Consider the following 16,655-nt stretch of genomic DNA (forward strand, 5'->3'; position numbering starts at 1 on the left):
TTGCCATAGGCTTTTGTCAGTAGAAAGGGGAGGTTGCTGGGGATAGAGCATGTGACTTCTGCATTCTCTGCCGAATCCTCATCTTGCACATTCAAAAGGGCTATTGCAGTCGCTGGTGGAGAGTTTTCAGGGATGGAGCTGATAAGTGAAGTTATTTCCAGTTTGGGTGCATTGTCATTTACATCAGTAACAAATACTATGACAGTTGAAGTGTCAAATAGACCTCCACTATCATGGACTTGGACCTCCATTTCATAAAGAGCAGAGTCTTCGTAGTCTAAGCTTCCTATGAGAGTTATCTCACCTGTGTGTGTATCTAAGTGAAATATCTGGGAAATCTTTTCTGTCATTTTTGCAAATAAAAATGTCATTTCTTTGTTGGTCCCTTCATCCAAATCAGTAGCTTTTAATGTAACCACAATGGTTCCTATAGGTAAATCCTCCCTTGCGCTCACTTCATAAATGCGTTGGCTAAAAATTGGTGCATTGTCATTCACATCCAGGACTGTAATGTGCAGCTGTGCAGTGCCACTCCTGACTGGATCACCACCATCATATGCGGTGATGATAAGATTATGAACTGCTTCTTTTTCATGGTCCAGAGGTCTTTCCAACACAATTTTTCCATATTGTTTGCCCTTAACTGATGTTTGGAGAATCAAAGAAAAATGGCTATTGTTGCTGAGTTTGTAGCCCTGTAGAGAATTGTTTCCTAAATCAGGATCTTGAGCTTCCAAGAGGGGAAACTGGGACCCCAAAGCTGCATTCTCGCTGATATTTATCACTAGTTTCTCTGACGGGAAGGTGGGTGCATGGTCATTGATATCTGTGACTTCCACTTCAACTCCATAAATTTTCATTGAATCTTCAACTATAATCTCAAAATTCAAAATGCATTTCTCTTCCTGACCACAGATCTCCTCTCTGTCTATTCTCTTTGTGGTGTGCAAATGGCCACTCTTATAATTCAAAGCAAAATACTGAGTCCTACCTGGGGAAACAATGCGAATTCCACGATCTGAGAGCTCCTTTGCATCCAGTCCAAGACCCCTCGCAATATCCCCCACCAAAAAGCCTCTCTCCGTTTCTTCAGGAATGGAGTACTGGATCTGTCTGGTGATGGCTTGGCAGATGTTAGCAAATAGAAATAAAAAGAAAACTCTCCTTTTGCAAGCTTGAGGATGCTTTGCTGTTGCCATTCCTGGTCTGATATGAAGCTGTTGAGGAGATCTGTGTTTCAGGATGACGGAGTGTTGCCAGAAAGGGACTTGCAGCTGAGATTCCCAACGCAAAAATGTTCACTGAAACTCTGATCTCTCAGCATTTTCTGAGCTGAGCTGCTCATCTGGGAAGGCTGAATTTCTCCGTGTATTTCTTAGCCTTGGTTGGTCAACAGCGACACTCAGAGTCACAGCCAGGAACTGCACACACTACATTTTTTTGTTTCGATTCTCATTGTATATCCAACTCCATGTGTGTGTGTATATATATATATATATATATATATATATAATGAGAAATATTTAAATACAATGCACAAATTAATTACTAACCCATTTTATCACTAAATGTCATGCTTGTGTTTCCTTGCTCTATCAATTTAATGGATTTATTTGTGTCAATACACAAGACATATAATAGGATCACAGATTTTGAAGGTGATCTAGTCCAATCCCCTGCAATTCAGGAATCTTTTTGTCCCACATGGGGCTCAAACCCACATTAAGAGTCTCATACTCTACTGACTGAGGTATCCCACATAAGCGGGAATGCTGCTGATGTGCACACTGTTTCACAGATAAACAAAACCAAGTGAGTATTTATTTTAATTTATCATGAAACACCAAGTTATCCTTTGTAAGCGTAGAAGTGGATTCTTATTTGCTAGAAAAGGAGAGAACCCCAAAAACCAACAAGTCAGTTAAACCTCCCTTGGTAAGATTAAGTTTTCTACATAGGTATGTAATGGGCAACTCCACAGTTATCGCATAAACAAGTAAGGAAATTTGTACATAGGAATCCTAATGTTAGATGAAAGTCATGAAAATCTTATGTTTCCATGCATTTTCCCTAGCTCTTGGAACATTGACTCCTAAATATATATAGTATTTTAAAAACATTTTTACTGGAAATATGTGTGTCTTTTCAAGGCTTAATACATCACAGCATCTACTAGGAATTCCTCACAAAACATTATGAGGGGAGGGAACTTGTAAAATAATTTCAAAGTAAAACATTCTAAAACTTTTTTATATGAAAAAGGCAAACTAAGGGATGCTTAATTAAACATTTTCTGAAAATTTATTTATTATAATTATTTTCTGCAGCAGAGGGGCTGGAATAATTCTTTTTTGAATCTTTCCTAAGTTGTTAGATGTCTGTCAATCAGCATTTATGGAATGCATGTATCCAGAACAGTTCTTCTCGGTCCCTAGTAGGAATCTGGCTACTCCAAGAGTTCTCCTGTAAATGCAAACTACACATGGTCCAGCTCTTTTGCGCCACAGCATCACAATGCTGACTCATATAACAGTATTCATCTAGGGTCTGCTCCCTCTGTCTTTCAGAAGTGCTATTTTCTGTGCTTTTGATTATAGTTTCCTTACAAGTCCTTACAGTTGAATCTTTACAATCTGCCAAATTCTGGAGGTAAGGAACATTTTCAGAGAATCCCATGCACCCACCTTCCTTCCTTCCTTCCTTCCTTCCTTCCTTCCTTCCTTCCTTCCTTCCTTCCTTCCTTCCTTTTTTTCTTCCTTTCTGTTTACTGAGAGTACAATAAGCAGCAATGTTAAGATCTCTCCCGCTTCTACTTAGGCAGTGGTGAGTCATAAAAATCTGTTCACTGGTATTAGTTCCATAGCAGACCCTGCCTCCTGCCTCCTACTTGCTGGTGCCATGCAGAGCTCCTTCTGCAGCATTTGCTCCCCTGTGGCCGGAGCAGGATCTAACCACCAATGCAGGAACAATTACAGTAATTGCTCTACCAGCGCTTGGCATGGTATTGGATCCAACAGCGTGAAATAGGTTTGTTGGACACCATAGGCTGTGTACACGTAGCCTCTAAAATGCACAGGGGAAATCCCCCCTTCACTTTGTACGTAGTTGTTTGCACCACTTCTTCTTCTTCTTCTTCTTCTTCTTCTTCTTCTTCTTCTTCTTCTTCTTCTTCTTCTTCTTCTTCTTCTTCTTCTTTACTAAGAGAGGTGAAGGAACTCCCAAAGTTGTCAAGCTTCTTTTTGGGAGCCGTCAAAAACACACACCACATCAACTACCTTAAAAAGAGCCCAAAACTCTCACCACGCCAAGTCCCAATCCATCCCAGGTCTGCCGGAACGCTCAGGAGAGGTGCTACTGAAAAAAAGACCTGGTTGTTTGCAATTTCACACACCTTTGTGCAATAACATCATCAAAAGTAGCAGCTACTCTCTGTATTGTCTGTACACAGGTGGGCATGTTTTCAAACTAGTGTGTAATGAAGTTCTGTGTTCCCCTCCCCATCAGTACTTCCTATTTTCACATACCTTTTAAAAAGCACATATTTTTCAGTCTTTTGAGAGGGGGTTGGAAACTGATGTGTTGATATACATATACATATACATATGTTTATGGAGAGAGCTAAGTTGCTGTACTGCTCCGTTTTTGTTTTTGCCTCTTTCATTCACAGACAGGTTAAACAAGGTGAGGAGCAGTGGCACAGCCATGCAACACCAGTAGATCTGCTCCAATAGGAGGTGACCTAAGAAAGCATTCTTGGTCTACACATGCATGCAACAAGTGCTTGAGAAGTACAATCTTGGCACAAAACAGATTATATCCATTCCAGAAGGATACACCTAAAATGACAAATAGTGTGGGACAGGGCTGACATCGGGATGACGTGTGCACAGCACCCCCAAAAGGTGTATCTGAATCCGGCACTGAATGCACATTATCATGCAGTTTGTACACACCATTACCGGTATATTTGAACTCATTTGCTCTAGATGAAGGAGGATGTCAAAGTACTGCCAGATTAGAGACTTTGGCAATTAAGTTGTATATGAAAAATACATTAAATAAAAAGATTGTGATAATTACATTACGATGGTCAGGAACTGAGAGCAACAGAAAGACAAAGTAAGAGAGTGATACAAGAAATCAAGATTTCTAATTCATAAGGATTTTATGATACTTTAGAGGTTTCCTTGGAAAATAACAGAAGTAGTTTGATTTTGATTTGTCCACATTAATGCTAATAGCCCCTATTATTGTTCTGTATAATAGCCCACATGGAGGAGGAGACTCTTGAGAGTCCCATGGACTGCAAGAAGATCAAACCTATCCATTCTTAAGGAAATCAGCCCTGAGTGCTCACTGGAAGGACAGATCGTGAAGCTGAGGCTCCAATACTTTGGCCACTTCATGAGAAGAGAAGACTCCCTGGAAAAGTCCCTGATGTTGGGAAAGATGGAGGGCACAAGGAGAAGGGGACGACAGAGGATGAGATGGTTGGATGGTGTTCTTGAAGCTACCAGCATGAGTTTGACCAAACTGCGGGAGGCAGTGGAAGACAGGAGTGCCTGGCGTGCTCTGGTCCATGGGGTCACGAAGAGTTGGACACGACTAAACAACTAAACAACAACAACATAATAGCCCACAAGATGCAATTTTCCCCAATTAATTAATTTCATTAAGTTTTCATCTTACGGTCTGTCCCACAACACCACACAGCAGACCCATGCACAGAATTCCATTCCATAAAAACATAAGAACAGTCCTACTGAATCAAACCAATGGCCTATCCAGTCAAGCATCCTGTCTCCCACAGTGGCTGGCCAGATTCCTCTCAGAAGCTCCATTCTTGGACCACAGCAACTAAAATCAGGGGCACAATGCCTCTGGGACTAGAGGTAATATTGCCACCATGACTACAAACCAGTGATGGCTTTATCCACCATAAATTTCTTTATTAAATTTACATCTTGCCATTTTTCCTGTAGGAGCCCTCATATGATCTAATTCTCCTTAAAGCCACCAAGTTGGGGGTGATCACTGCATCTTGTAGTAGCAAATTCCATAGCTGAACTATAAGGTGAACTATAACTTACATTGTTATAAAGAACAAAGAAACATAACATAAGAAGAAGCCTGCAATATTGGCCCAAAGGTGGGGCTTGTCCAGCACTCATGGAGGCCACCGGAAGCCCATGAGAAGCCCCCAAGCAGAACATGAGCACAACAGCACTGCCACCACCTGTGATTCCATGAACCTCATACTCACAGGCATATAGCCTCTGGCAGTGGAGGCAGAACCTAGATATCATGGTTAGTAGCCATGGAATTTGTGTAAATTGCTTTTAAAGCCATTCAGGCTGTGGGCTATCACAGCCTCTTGTTAGTTATGAGAGAGAAAAAACTTTTCTATTTCTGCATATTCCACACTATGCTGAAATCTATGCCTCTCAATTATGTCCTTCCTTATTTGCCTTTTCTCCCCTAAACTTAAAAATAAAAAATGTCATAACCTTTTTTCATAGGGGAATTACTCCACCCACCTGTCATTGTGCTTGCTCTTTCCTGAACATTCTTCAGTTTTATTTTCAATTCCTTTCCTAACAATTTCTACCATGGTTTTGTCACCGCTGATGACAAAATATGTGAAAAAAAGATTTCTTTGCACTTTCTTACATGGGGTCTTACATTGAATTGCTGTTACTTTATTATTGATATCTACATTAGTATGGAAAACTCAAATTCACCGCACTCTTCCATTTCATTCATAATTACTAGAAGTTAAACCATAACAACAGGGACGCGGGTGACACTGTGGGTTAAACCACAGAGCCTAGGACTTGCCGATCAGAAGGTCGGTGGTTTGAATCCCCGCGACGGGGTGAGTTCCTGTTGCTCGGTCTCAGCTCCTGCCAACCTAGCAGTTTGAAAGCACGTCAAAGTGTAAGTAGATAAATAGGTACCGCTCCTGCGGGAAGGTAAACAGCGTTTCCGTGTGCTGCTATGGTTCGCCAGAAGTGGCTTAGTCCTGCTGGCCACATGACCCGGAAGCTTTATGCTAGCTCCCTTGGCCAGTAAAGTGAGATGAGCGCCGCAACCCCAGAGTCGGCCACGACTGGACCAAATGGTCAGGGGTCCCTTTACCTTTACCTTTAAACCATAACAAGATCAAGACTCACCTGAACATAATTTTCAGCTACAGCATTGAAAATGCCCCTGCCATTGCAACTTGAAGGCTTGTAAAAAAAATTCTCTACATTCTGAACAGCAGGTTCTAGTAATATAATTTCATGTTTTTCTAGTTCTCTCATGTACTAAATCAGGTAGGTAAGAGGACGGCAAGCTAAAAATATTAGTTTTACTCAGTGCAATTTGTTTAGGCAAAGAGGTGCCTACTTTGTTCTCATATAATGGCAAAAGTGCCTACCTGAGAGGGGCCAGAACTGAGTGCTGGTGCATTCTGACAGAAAGACAGGATTGGTTTTATTCCTACAAGGAGCAAGCCTGGGCTGCCAACATCACAGTTTCTGAAAGCAAAGCTTACCTGCTCACCAACCTCCTCTTTGGCATTGACATCCCCACAGTTGCCATCCACAAGAACCACCTGAGAGCTATCATTGCATAGCAAGTTTTCTGCCACCTGGATATGGGGTTTGGGGAAAGAGATCTGCTCTTTCCTCATATCTGACGATAGGCAGAGTTGGTAGGAATAAGGTAACGTTCCTTCTTCATAGTTTGGTGGAAATATGACCTGCGCCTTAGAAAAAGCATTAGGTTCGAAGCATTGGGATAATTTGGGATTTCCTGATTGTCGAAGTTTCATGACAATGACCAGTATCACCGTCAGGAGGAACAAAAATGAGATCAATGCCAAAGCCAGCACCAAGTAAAACTGGAGGTCAGAATGATGCTCTGTGTCACTGGATTGCCTAGTCATTTCTGGAAGTGCCTCTTGGAAGTTCTCAGCAACCACGAGGTTGAGAACCACAGTAGCTGAGCGTGGAGCCTTCCCATTGTCCTTCACCAAGATGACCAGCTTCTGTTTCACAGCATCTTTCTCCAGAAGGGCTCGTGACGTCCTGATCTCTCCCGTGTGGGTCCCAATGGTGAAAAGGGCCGGCTCTGTGGCCTGCAGCACTTGGTAGGAGAGCCAGGCATTGTGCCCAGAGTCCGCGTCCACAGCCACCACTTTGGTCACTAGGTAGCCTGGCTCTGCCGAGTGAGGAACCATCTCAAACAAGGCAGAGCCCTCAGCGCCCGGGACAGGATAGAGAACACGAGGGCTGTTATCGTTCTGATCTAAAATGTACACCCACACGGTGGCATTGTTGCTGAGAGAGGGAGAGCCACCATCTTGGGCCTTCACTTGGATCTGAAACTCCCTGAATTGCTCATAGTCAAAGGAGCGCTGTGCATAGATAGTTCCCATCTCAGAGTTGATGGAGACGTAAGAGGAGAGAGGCAGCTCCTCCATGTTGCTGTTGAGGATGGAGTAAGTGATACGTGAGTTGCGGTCCAGGTCCGGGTCCGAGGCTTTGATGGAGAAAATGGAGGCACCTGAGGGATTGTTTTCTGGTACAAAGACACTGTAGGTTGGTTTTTCAAAGGCAGGGGGGTTGTCATTGATGTCTGAAATCTGCAGGGAGATGGTTTTGTTGGAGGAGAGAGGGGGGCTACCTTTGTCGGTGGCTGTGATTGTGATGTTGTATCCTGAGGCTTTTTCTCTGTCCAAAGGACTGTCTGTAAGGATTTTGTAGTAGTTCTTAGATACAGACTCTATTTTAAATGGTACGTTACCTTGTAGATGGCATGTAATTTTTCCATTTTCTCCAGAATCTTTATCCTTTACGTTGATGAGAGCTATTACTGTTCCAGAAACAGAGTCTTCAGGAATTGGGCTAGATAAGGAGGCAAGAATGACCTCTGGAGCATTGTCATTCTCATCTATAATCTTGATATCAACATTACAATGAGCCACTAATCCACCTCCATCTCTTGCTTCAACGGTCATAGTGTACTTCTCTGTTTCCTCAAAGTCAAGAGCTTCCTTAATTGTAATTGTTCCACTTTGTGGATCTAGTTCAAATATTTGGTGGGCTGTTTCTGGGATGTTATTAAAAATATAACTAATATGTGCATTTAGACCTTCATCCCTATCAGAGGCTTTTACTTGCAGTATTGGGGACCCCACGGGGGAATTTTCCCTCAGGCTAACTGTATAAACCTCTTGAGTGAAGACTGGTGGGTTGTCATTGGCATCTGTGACATTAATCCATATCTGGGCAGTCCCAGTTTTTCTAGGTTCACCCCCATCCAGGGCCGTAAGGATCAACTGAAGGGAGTGATCACTTTCCCGATCCAAAGGTTTCTGCAACATCAATTCTGCATATTTATGGCCATCTTCTCTCTGTCGAATCTCTACAGTGAAATAGTGATTTGAACCTAGCTGGTAATTTTGGAGAGAATTAATCCCAATATCAGGATCTTGAGCTTTCCCAAGAAGAAATTTGGCACCTGGCAATGTGGATTCAATTATTTGAAGCCCAATATTGCCCTTTATGAATTGTGGGGCATTATCATTAATGTCCTGAATTGCTACACTTACATGGAAAACATTCAATGGCTTTTCCACCACAGCTTCAAAATCAATAATGCAGTGTGTGCTCTCTCTACACATTCCCTCACGATCTATCCTCTCATTCACATACAGGTTTCCATTTTCAGCATTGATAGTGAAATATGGCTTTTTACCTTCAGAAATGATATGCAGGTTTCTATTCCTCAGTTCTCTGGCATTTAGTCCCAGATCCTTGGCAAGATTTCCCACCAAAGATCCCTTTGCCATCTCCTCAGGGATGGAATAGTTAACCTCTTCCAAAACTGCTCCACAGAACAAAGATGAAAATATCAGAAGTGTTATATACCTTCCTCGTGTTTGAAAGCTCTCTCCAGGCAGGATTCCTCTTCTCTTCATTTTCCTCTTCTGTTTGATGAGCACAGGATTTCAGATTTCCACCAAGACAGGATATATATATATATATTTGCACTGAAAAAAAAAGAACTGGATCCTTTGGTTTAATTAGTATATGCTGCAGTGTTTTCTGTTTTCCAGCTGAAACGCTTGCTCCAGTGTCTGCTGGTATTCCCGATGTGCAGTTTGGGACAAAGAGATCTCTCTGCAGAAAGCATCAGTGGAACTTCAGCTGCCCTTGGATTGCCGTCTTGTCCAACAGTGACACTGTGAGTCTGAAGCAGAGAACTGCAATCTTTTCCCAGTGATTTTTCTTCATGGTGGTATTTATATTTAATGACTCAAACTATATTCTGATACAGGATATGTGAACCCTCTTCTGTTATAAAGCAGAAATATTTGTGTTTTGTTTGTGTTATCTTTTCACTAGTATTACAGGTAAGAAAAAAAATCAACTCCAAAGGAGTATTTGCAATAAAGAACAAGCAATAAAAACATAGTATAGATTCATTTCCTCAATTTAAAGCACTTACAATTTTTACCAAGAATATCAATCTGTAAACCTCTCTAAGAGAAAAATTGAATTTCTCTAGTGGATTTCTCTATGAAGTGTTACGGTGTATAAAGAAAAAAGACGATGGGAGAATTGAGGAAATTATTTTATTCAAGGTTTTAAAAGCCTCCAAGGAAGGAGAGATAGAATGATGGAATCTTAGAGTTGAAAGGGACCCCAGGGGTCATCTAGTCCAACCCCCGGCAATGCAGGAATCTCAGTTAAAGCATCCATGGCAGATGGACATCCAACCTCTGTTTATAAATTGAATTAAGTGCAATTCAAGTGTTCAATGTGCTTTAAGTGTCTTCAGCTGGTGTAGTGTAAGAAACAGAATAGTAATGCAGTTTATGTCCTGCATTTGGCATGAACTCAGCAGGTTCCTTTAAGTAAGCCACACTTCCCTCAAGGCTCTTCTGCAGTATGGGAATAATTGCACTAATACTATATAATATTATACATTATAAGTATTTTAACCCGGGAGGTAATGTAGCTGTTCTGACAAATCCTGGATATTTGAGGAACTTTACTCAGCTTTAGCTCCAGACTTAGCCTGCAATCTTTTGCACTGCGCTGGTGGTGGTGATAGGGTTTGGATTGGTTGGAGCTGTTCCTCAGCCAAGCCCTACTGGCCTCTACCCACAGGGGGTCACTCTGCTGGGGCAGAATTGCCTGTTCCCTCTGCCAAATGTATGCTTGGTTAGAAGTCATGCCAGTGGGATCTCCACTCATGACAGCTGATGAAAAATTCTGAAAGGGGCAAGGACAGGGAGAGACAGGAGCCAGTCCCACTACTGTCCTGGGATGGCAATGGACCTGATGTGGGTCTAAGTGAGGTGCCCCTCCACCTTCTGCCCAGACCAGCAGCAATGCTGCCGATGTGACAGTGGTCTCTTTGCTCTGTTATGCCTCACGACACCCAAGCCAGGATTTGGATAGCAGCCTTAGTCATGGCTATAGCTGAACCACAAAAATCAATGTGGTTTAACTCAGTAATAGCTAACTTGTCAAGTTGATTTCAATGCTTCGGCTCTATGTATGGCCAAGTCTGGATTCAGCCCACTATATACATAACCCTAAATAATATTTGCTTTCGTAGATTTTCACGGGTACAGGAATGCAGGTTTTGGTGTCCTCGGGTGTCTTCCCGTGTAAAAGTTGGGGTAGCCGAAAGCACCAGCCTGAAGATGACGAGTGAGACCTCGTCGAAACGTCGCCTAGACACCCCAACTTTTACACGGGAAGACACCCGAGGACACCAAAACCTGCAACCCTAAATAATACATATACCTTCCAAGATAGCCACAATTCAGATTTCTTCAGCAAAAGCAGCACAATTCAGATTTCTTCAGCAAAAGCAGCCTCTAAGCAGTTTACAACTATAAAATAAATATGATCAACTAGTTGCGCATAAAGGGCATTAATGTATCTCCAGCTAAATAACCAATATCCACGCTCTACTCTAGAAGACCACTGCCAATTAGTCTTGACCTGGTGGTGGATTTTATATCACACATACTGAAACATGATTGATCTACACAATACAGGAAAAAGAAAAAAAAGTGTGGTCTGTGTTTGCTTCCACACCCCAGCATGAAGCCAGACACAGTTAATGGATTTGACTATGTGCCACAACTTATTTACTTACAAGTCTGATCTACATATGATTAAATAATACTACTTCTACAACCTCAGTGATGACATACTTAATGCCAAGATGGAGGCTAGGAACTGTCTTTTCTGCCAAACACATTAAGCAGTTGTCGCCATTCTGGGTCCAAGTATTGGATCAATATTGAAACTGGTCTTTTCTCTTCAGTGCCCACCCCCTCAGCTACACTGAGTGCAAATGAGGACCTTTAGGTATCATCAGCCCTGAGCCAGTAAGTGCTACAGTCACTGAAGTCATCAGTACAGAAGAATAATTGCCATGACCAGATTCTCCCAAATTAGTAAGAATACCATGGAGGTTGGTTTGGGTAACTCTCCTTTCAGGTCTTGGGCTGCCCACTATAGGATCCTCATGCTTTCTAACCTACATAGCACTTGCTAGTTGTGGCACATTTAAAAAGAATGGCTGGGGTCCAAATACAGCCAGTCTTTAATTATTGACTGCCTAGCAGATGAGAAAGCTCCTGTCATTCATCCTCTCATTCGGCCAATTTAGCAACAAGAACAAAATACTACCATTCAGCCCCAATTGGAGATACTGCCATGCCAAAACAGAGGCCTAGAGATGGTGCCGCCATACCCACCACAACTGTCCACAGAGGCAGCATTGAGAACATGCTGCACAATTTACACCTCCGAAAGATTAAAGTAAAAGCGTCTTCTGTGGAGTTCAAAGATACACATAAAAAGGTTGCATCCACATTACACATGACCTCCTACATTAAAACAATGGGTTAAGCATTGCATCCAGTGCTCAATTAAATACCAACAATTTGATCAGTGAAATCCAATCTGCACTGTTAAATGAAACAGGGAAACTGTAGATCCGAACTATGATGTCAAAGTACTTTGTACAATGTTCTTCAACATGAACCACAAGTAGCCTATTCAGACTTTTGTAAGGACTCTAGTATATCTGAAATTAACATCATTTTAGACCTAGTGAAGCCATATCATATTATTTTAAATCCAGGTAGCTACAATGCACTACTGGTGAAAAATGATACATTGTACTCCAATAATTCAATGTTGTAGTTGACCATTCTTGATTCAAAAGGAAATAATTATCTTCCTCATTTACTATATTATTTAATGTTCAAGCTACTTATGCTGGAAAGCCGGAATACGATCGTACTTTGTATCCCAAACACCCTGGAACTCGGACGTTTTGGCTCCCGAATGCCGCAAACCTGGAAGTGATTGTTCCGGTTTGCAAACATTCTTTTGGAACCCAAATGTCCAATGGGGGTTCCGAGACCTCTGATTGGCTGCAGGAGCTTCCTGCATCCAATCAGAAGCAACAATTTGGTTTTCAAACATTTTGGAAGTCAAACAAACTTCTGGAACAGATTCTGTTCGACTTCCAAGGTCTGACTGTACAACCTGGGAGTAAGCACGATTGAACTCAATAGCACACGACTCTGCCATACAGAAAGAAGTGCACCTCCTCAATGACATAATAAAAACGTCGGCACATTCCACACCCATTCATAAGATTAAATGAGCAATATATATATCCATCTAACTTCATTTAATTTCATGTTCCCACTATTCAAATTCCAAAGCTTAAATCCTAAGCACTCTTACTTGAGAGAAAGTCACACTGAATTCAACAGGACTCACATCTGGGTAGATATGGTTAGGACTGAACTGAAAATCTCAAAATGCAATGGAGAAAATAGACTACACCTGAAACAGATAGTTTAGCCTCAGCTGTTTACTATATATAAAGAAGGTGATGATTTATGAATCTAGATGGAAAATTAACTAAAGACTGAAAATTTAAAAGGCAGGTACATATGCTGCATAAAAAGGTTGTATTGCAATGCCACTTAATGGTAAAGAACTACAGAGTGTACAACACATGTAAATACAGAGAACAAACCTTACCTCTTCACCATTAGCCATCTCAGAATGAAAATTGTTTCCTTCATTGCCTGTAAAAGGCACAGCAGGTTTCTCACCGCTAAGAATATTGTCTACCATCTGAACATTGGGTGTCAGGAAGGCAAACTCATTCTTCCTGGTCTCAGAAGACAGACACAGCTGGTAGGAATAGGGCAAAGTCCCATCTTCAAAGTTGGGTGGGAAGATGGCACCATTCTTGGAATGGGGAACAGGACCAAAGCACTGTAGGAACCTGGGATGCCCTGATTGACGGAGCTTCATTGTAACGGCCAGAATCACAGTCAAGAGGAACAAGAAGGAGATCACAGCTAAGGCCAGCACCAAGTAGAACTGCAGGTCAGACTGATACTCCGAGCTGCTGGGTTGGCTCTTCATTTCCGGAAGGGCCTCCTGAAAGTTCTCAGCAAACACCAGGTTCAGAGTAATGGTGGCCGAGAGAGACGGCTGCCCGTTATCCTTCACCATAACGACCAGTCTCTGTTTCACAGCGTCTCTCTCCACAAAGGCCCTGGCGGTCCTGATCTCTCCAGTATGAGAACCAACCGTGAAGAGTGCCGGCTCAGTGGCCTGAGTCAGGTGGTAGGAGAGCCAGGCGTTGTGTCCAGAATCTGCATCCACGGCCACCACCTTGGTGACAAGATAATCTGCCTCGGCCGAACGAGGCACCATCTCAAACAAGGCTGAGCCCTTGGCTTCTTGTGAGGGGGACAGGATACGAGGGCTGTTATCATTCCTGTCAAGAACAAACACTTTGACGGTCACATTGCTGCTGAGAGGGGGAGAACCCCCATCTTGGGCCTTCACTTGCAGATGGAGCTCTCTGAATTGTTCATAGTCAAAGGATCTCTGGGCATAGATGGTGCCAGTCTCAGAATTAATGGAGATATAGGAGGAGATGGGAAGCTCCTCGATGTTGCTATTGAGTATGGAGTATGTGATCCGTGAGTTCTGGTCGATATCGGGATCAGAGGCTTTGATGGTGAAAATGGAGGCACCTGAAGGATTGTTTTCTGGCACATAGATAACATATGAAGATTTCTGAAAGGAAGGGGCATTATCATTGATATCCGAAACCTGTAGTGAGATCGTTTTGTGTGTGGAAAGAGGCGAAGTTCCTTTGTCAGTGGCTGTGATTGTAATATTATATGCAGGAGCTTTTTCTCTGTCCAAAGGGCTGACTGTCAGAAGTTTGTAGAAATTGTTAGATGAGGAAATAATCTTGAAGGGCAAATCACTGTTTAAATAGCAGGTAACTTTTCCATTATCACCAGCATCTTTGTCATTTACATTGATCAGAGCAATTAAGGTTCCAGATGGTGAATCTTCAGGAACAGGGCTGAACATGGAGGTTAAGGTCACATCCGGGGCATTATCATTCTCATCAAGAACCCTTATCTCAATATTGCAATGAGTCACCAATCCTCCGCCATCTTTTGCAGCAACCGTCATAGTATATTCATCGTTGTCCTCAAAATCCAGTCGCTCCAAGAGGTTGATTACGCCACCAATGGGATCTAGACTGAATTTCTCTTGGGAAGTTGCTGGTATGTTGCTGAAATGATACCTGATTTGGGCATTTGTACCTTCATCATCATCAGAGGCTATGACCTGGAGCACCGTGGATCCAATAGGAGCATTTTCACTCAAACTGACCTTGTACACCTCTTGAGTGAAAATGGGAGGGTTGTCATTGGCATCAGTGATATTAATCCGTATCTGTGCTGTTCCAGTTTTCCTAGGCTCACCCCCATCCATAGCGGTAAGAACCAAGTGAAGGGTCTGCTCTTTTTCCCGATCCAAAGATTTCTGCAACACCAGTTCTGCATATTTATTTCCATCTTTTCTCTCTCTAACTTCCAAATTGAAGTACTGATTGGAGCTCAGCTGGTAATCCTGGAGAGAGTTCATCCCAATGTCAGGATCTTCCGCTTTCCCAAGGAGAAATCGAGTGCCTAGTAAAGTGGATTCAAGGATCTCTAAATTGATATTGCTATTCAGGAACTGGGGTGCATTATCATTAACATCCTGGATTTCTACTGTGACATGGAAAACATTCAGAGGGTTTTCTACCACAACTTCAAACTGAACAAAGCAAAGTGGATTTCTGCCACATATCCCCTCCCTATCAATCCTGTCATTTACATAGAGGTTTCCATTCTCTGCATTGATACTGAAATGCTGCATTTTAGCCACAGACACAGTGTGCAGATTGCGATGTTTTAGCTCTTTGGTGCTCAGTCCCAGGTCCTTGGCGAGGTTCCCCACAACGGAACCCTTTGCCATCTCCTCAGGGGTTGAATAATGAATCTGCTCTGATGCAGCCCAACAGGTAAAAGACAATAGAGAGAGAAGCAGTACTTGCCTTGTGAGTGCCCTGCCATTCCCTGGGTGCCTTCTCTCCATCTGGCTGGTTCTCTCAAAAACAGGCTGCTTCCTTTTCTCAGTTTCCTATGCTCAAGCTCTCACAGTGATGAAGGAAACAACATGAGGTATCACTGAAAAAGAATAAACTGCCCTTGTTCTTATAGGTGTGCAAAGCAAAAGAGATTTTTCCTTCTCTGCAAGAGTTCCCTGTCTCTGTGCTCTTCAGCTGACTTGATCTGAATAGCAGTGATGGGAGTTACTGCAGTCTAGGAAGCATCAATGGATCTCTATCCTCTCTCTGGCTCTCATACTGGCCAACACTGACACTTAGAGGACCACTCAAGGAACTGCAAGGAAAACCATGTTGTGCAATGTACAGTACTTTCCCTTTAACAAATTTCAAGTTATTTGCTTTCAGTTTGTACACATTAAAGCAACAGCTCCTCTGATTGCTGCGCATAACAGCTCACAAGACTCAAAACCCAGTCTGGAGATATACAGCCTATTGAAAACATGTTTTGCGTTGATGTCTATCCCACTGAAATTGAACCCCATTGAATGGAAGCTACATACCCAAGGGATCTCCAGCAGAGCATTGCCTCACTTTAACATGCTTATAGTCCTTTGTCAGTCTATCATACAACATCAGGGCACACAATTCCTTTCATTAAAATGTAGCAACATAAGAAGAGCCTTGCTGGATCAGACCTAAGGCCTTTCTTATTAAGCAGCTTGTCTCCCACTGTGGCATCTGGAGGCATCCTGCTTCTAGTACCTGACGGGATATAGTCAGCACGACTTGCGACCACCATGAAGTTGTCTATAAGGCATCCACGTTAGTGGCCATCACAGCTTTTTGTGGGAGCAATTCCCATAAGTTATTTATTTATTAAAATGTGTAAAGTATGTGTGATTGTTCTGTATAAATAAAAATAATGTCTGGATACAAGTTTCAATAGTTTTATATTATACACTCTAAGAAAGCATACCGATTTATAAAGTTTCTAACAGTGTGTGTGCGTCTGTATTATCTTGAACCTTATTGCACAAATTAAGTATGAAAATGGTCTATTTTTCCACAACAATGTTATCAGTCTCCCCACTCTGACTCTTACCATATTCATTAGTTTAATGATAGATAAAATATCCCATACCCTAATAATCCACTCCTGTAAAGCTGGTGTTCTTAACCAC

The 16,655-nt window shown here is 42.3% G+C and overlaps 1 protein-coding gene across 1 annotated transcript; it reads right to left on the reverse strand.

The window, feature by feature from the left end:
• Positions 1-367: 367 nt before the first annotated feature.
• On the reverse strand, positions 368-16,297 carry LOC310849410 (uncharacterized protein; the record flags this gene model as incomplete). Its single annotated transcript, XM_083749568.1, has 5 exons — positions 13,080-16,297; positions 6,422-8,998; positions 6,174-6,308; positions 456-1,274; positions 368-385 (listed from the first exon to the last, which is right to left on the reverse strand). The coding sequence occupies exons 1-5, from the start codon at positions 15,498-15,500 to the stop codon at positions 368-370; spliced, it is 5,970 nt and encodes a 1,989-aa protein (XP_083605694.1). The 5' UTR covers positions 15,501-16,297.
• Between the last annotated feature and the right edge of the window lie 358 nt (positions 16,298-16,655).

This window comes from Podarcis gaigeae (assembly GCF_964106915.1).
Source record: "Podarcis gaigeae genome assembly, chromosome: 7".
In the NCBI taxonomy this organism is placed as follows: Eukaryota; Metazoa; Chordata; class Lepidosauria; order Squamata; family Lacertidae; genus Podarcis; species Podarcis gaigeae.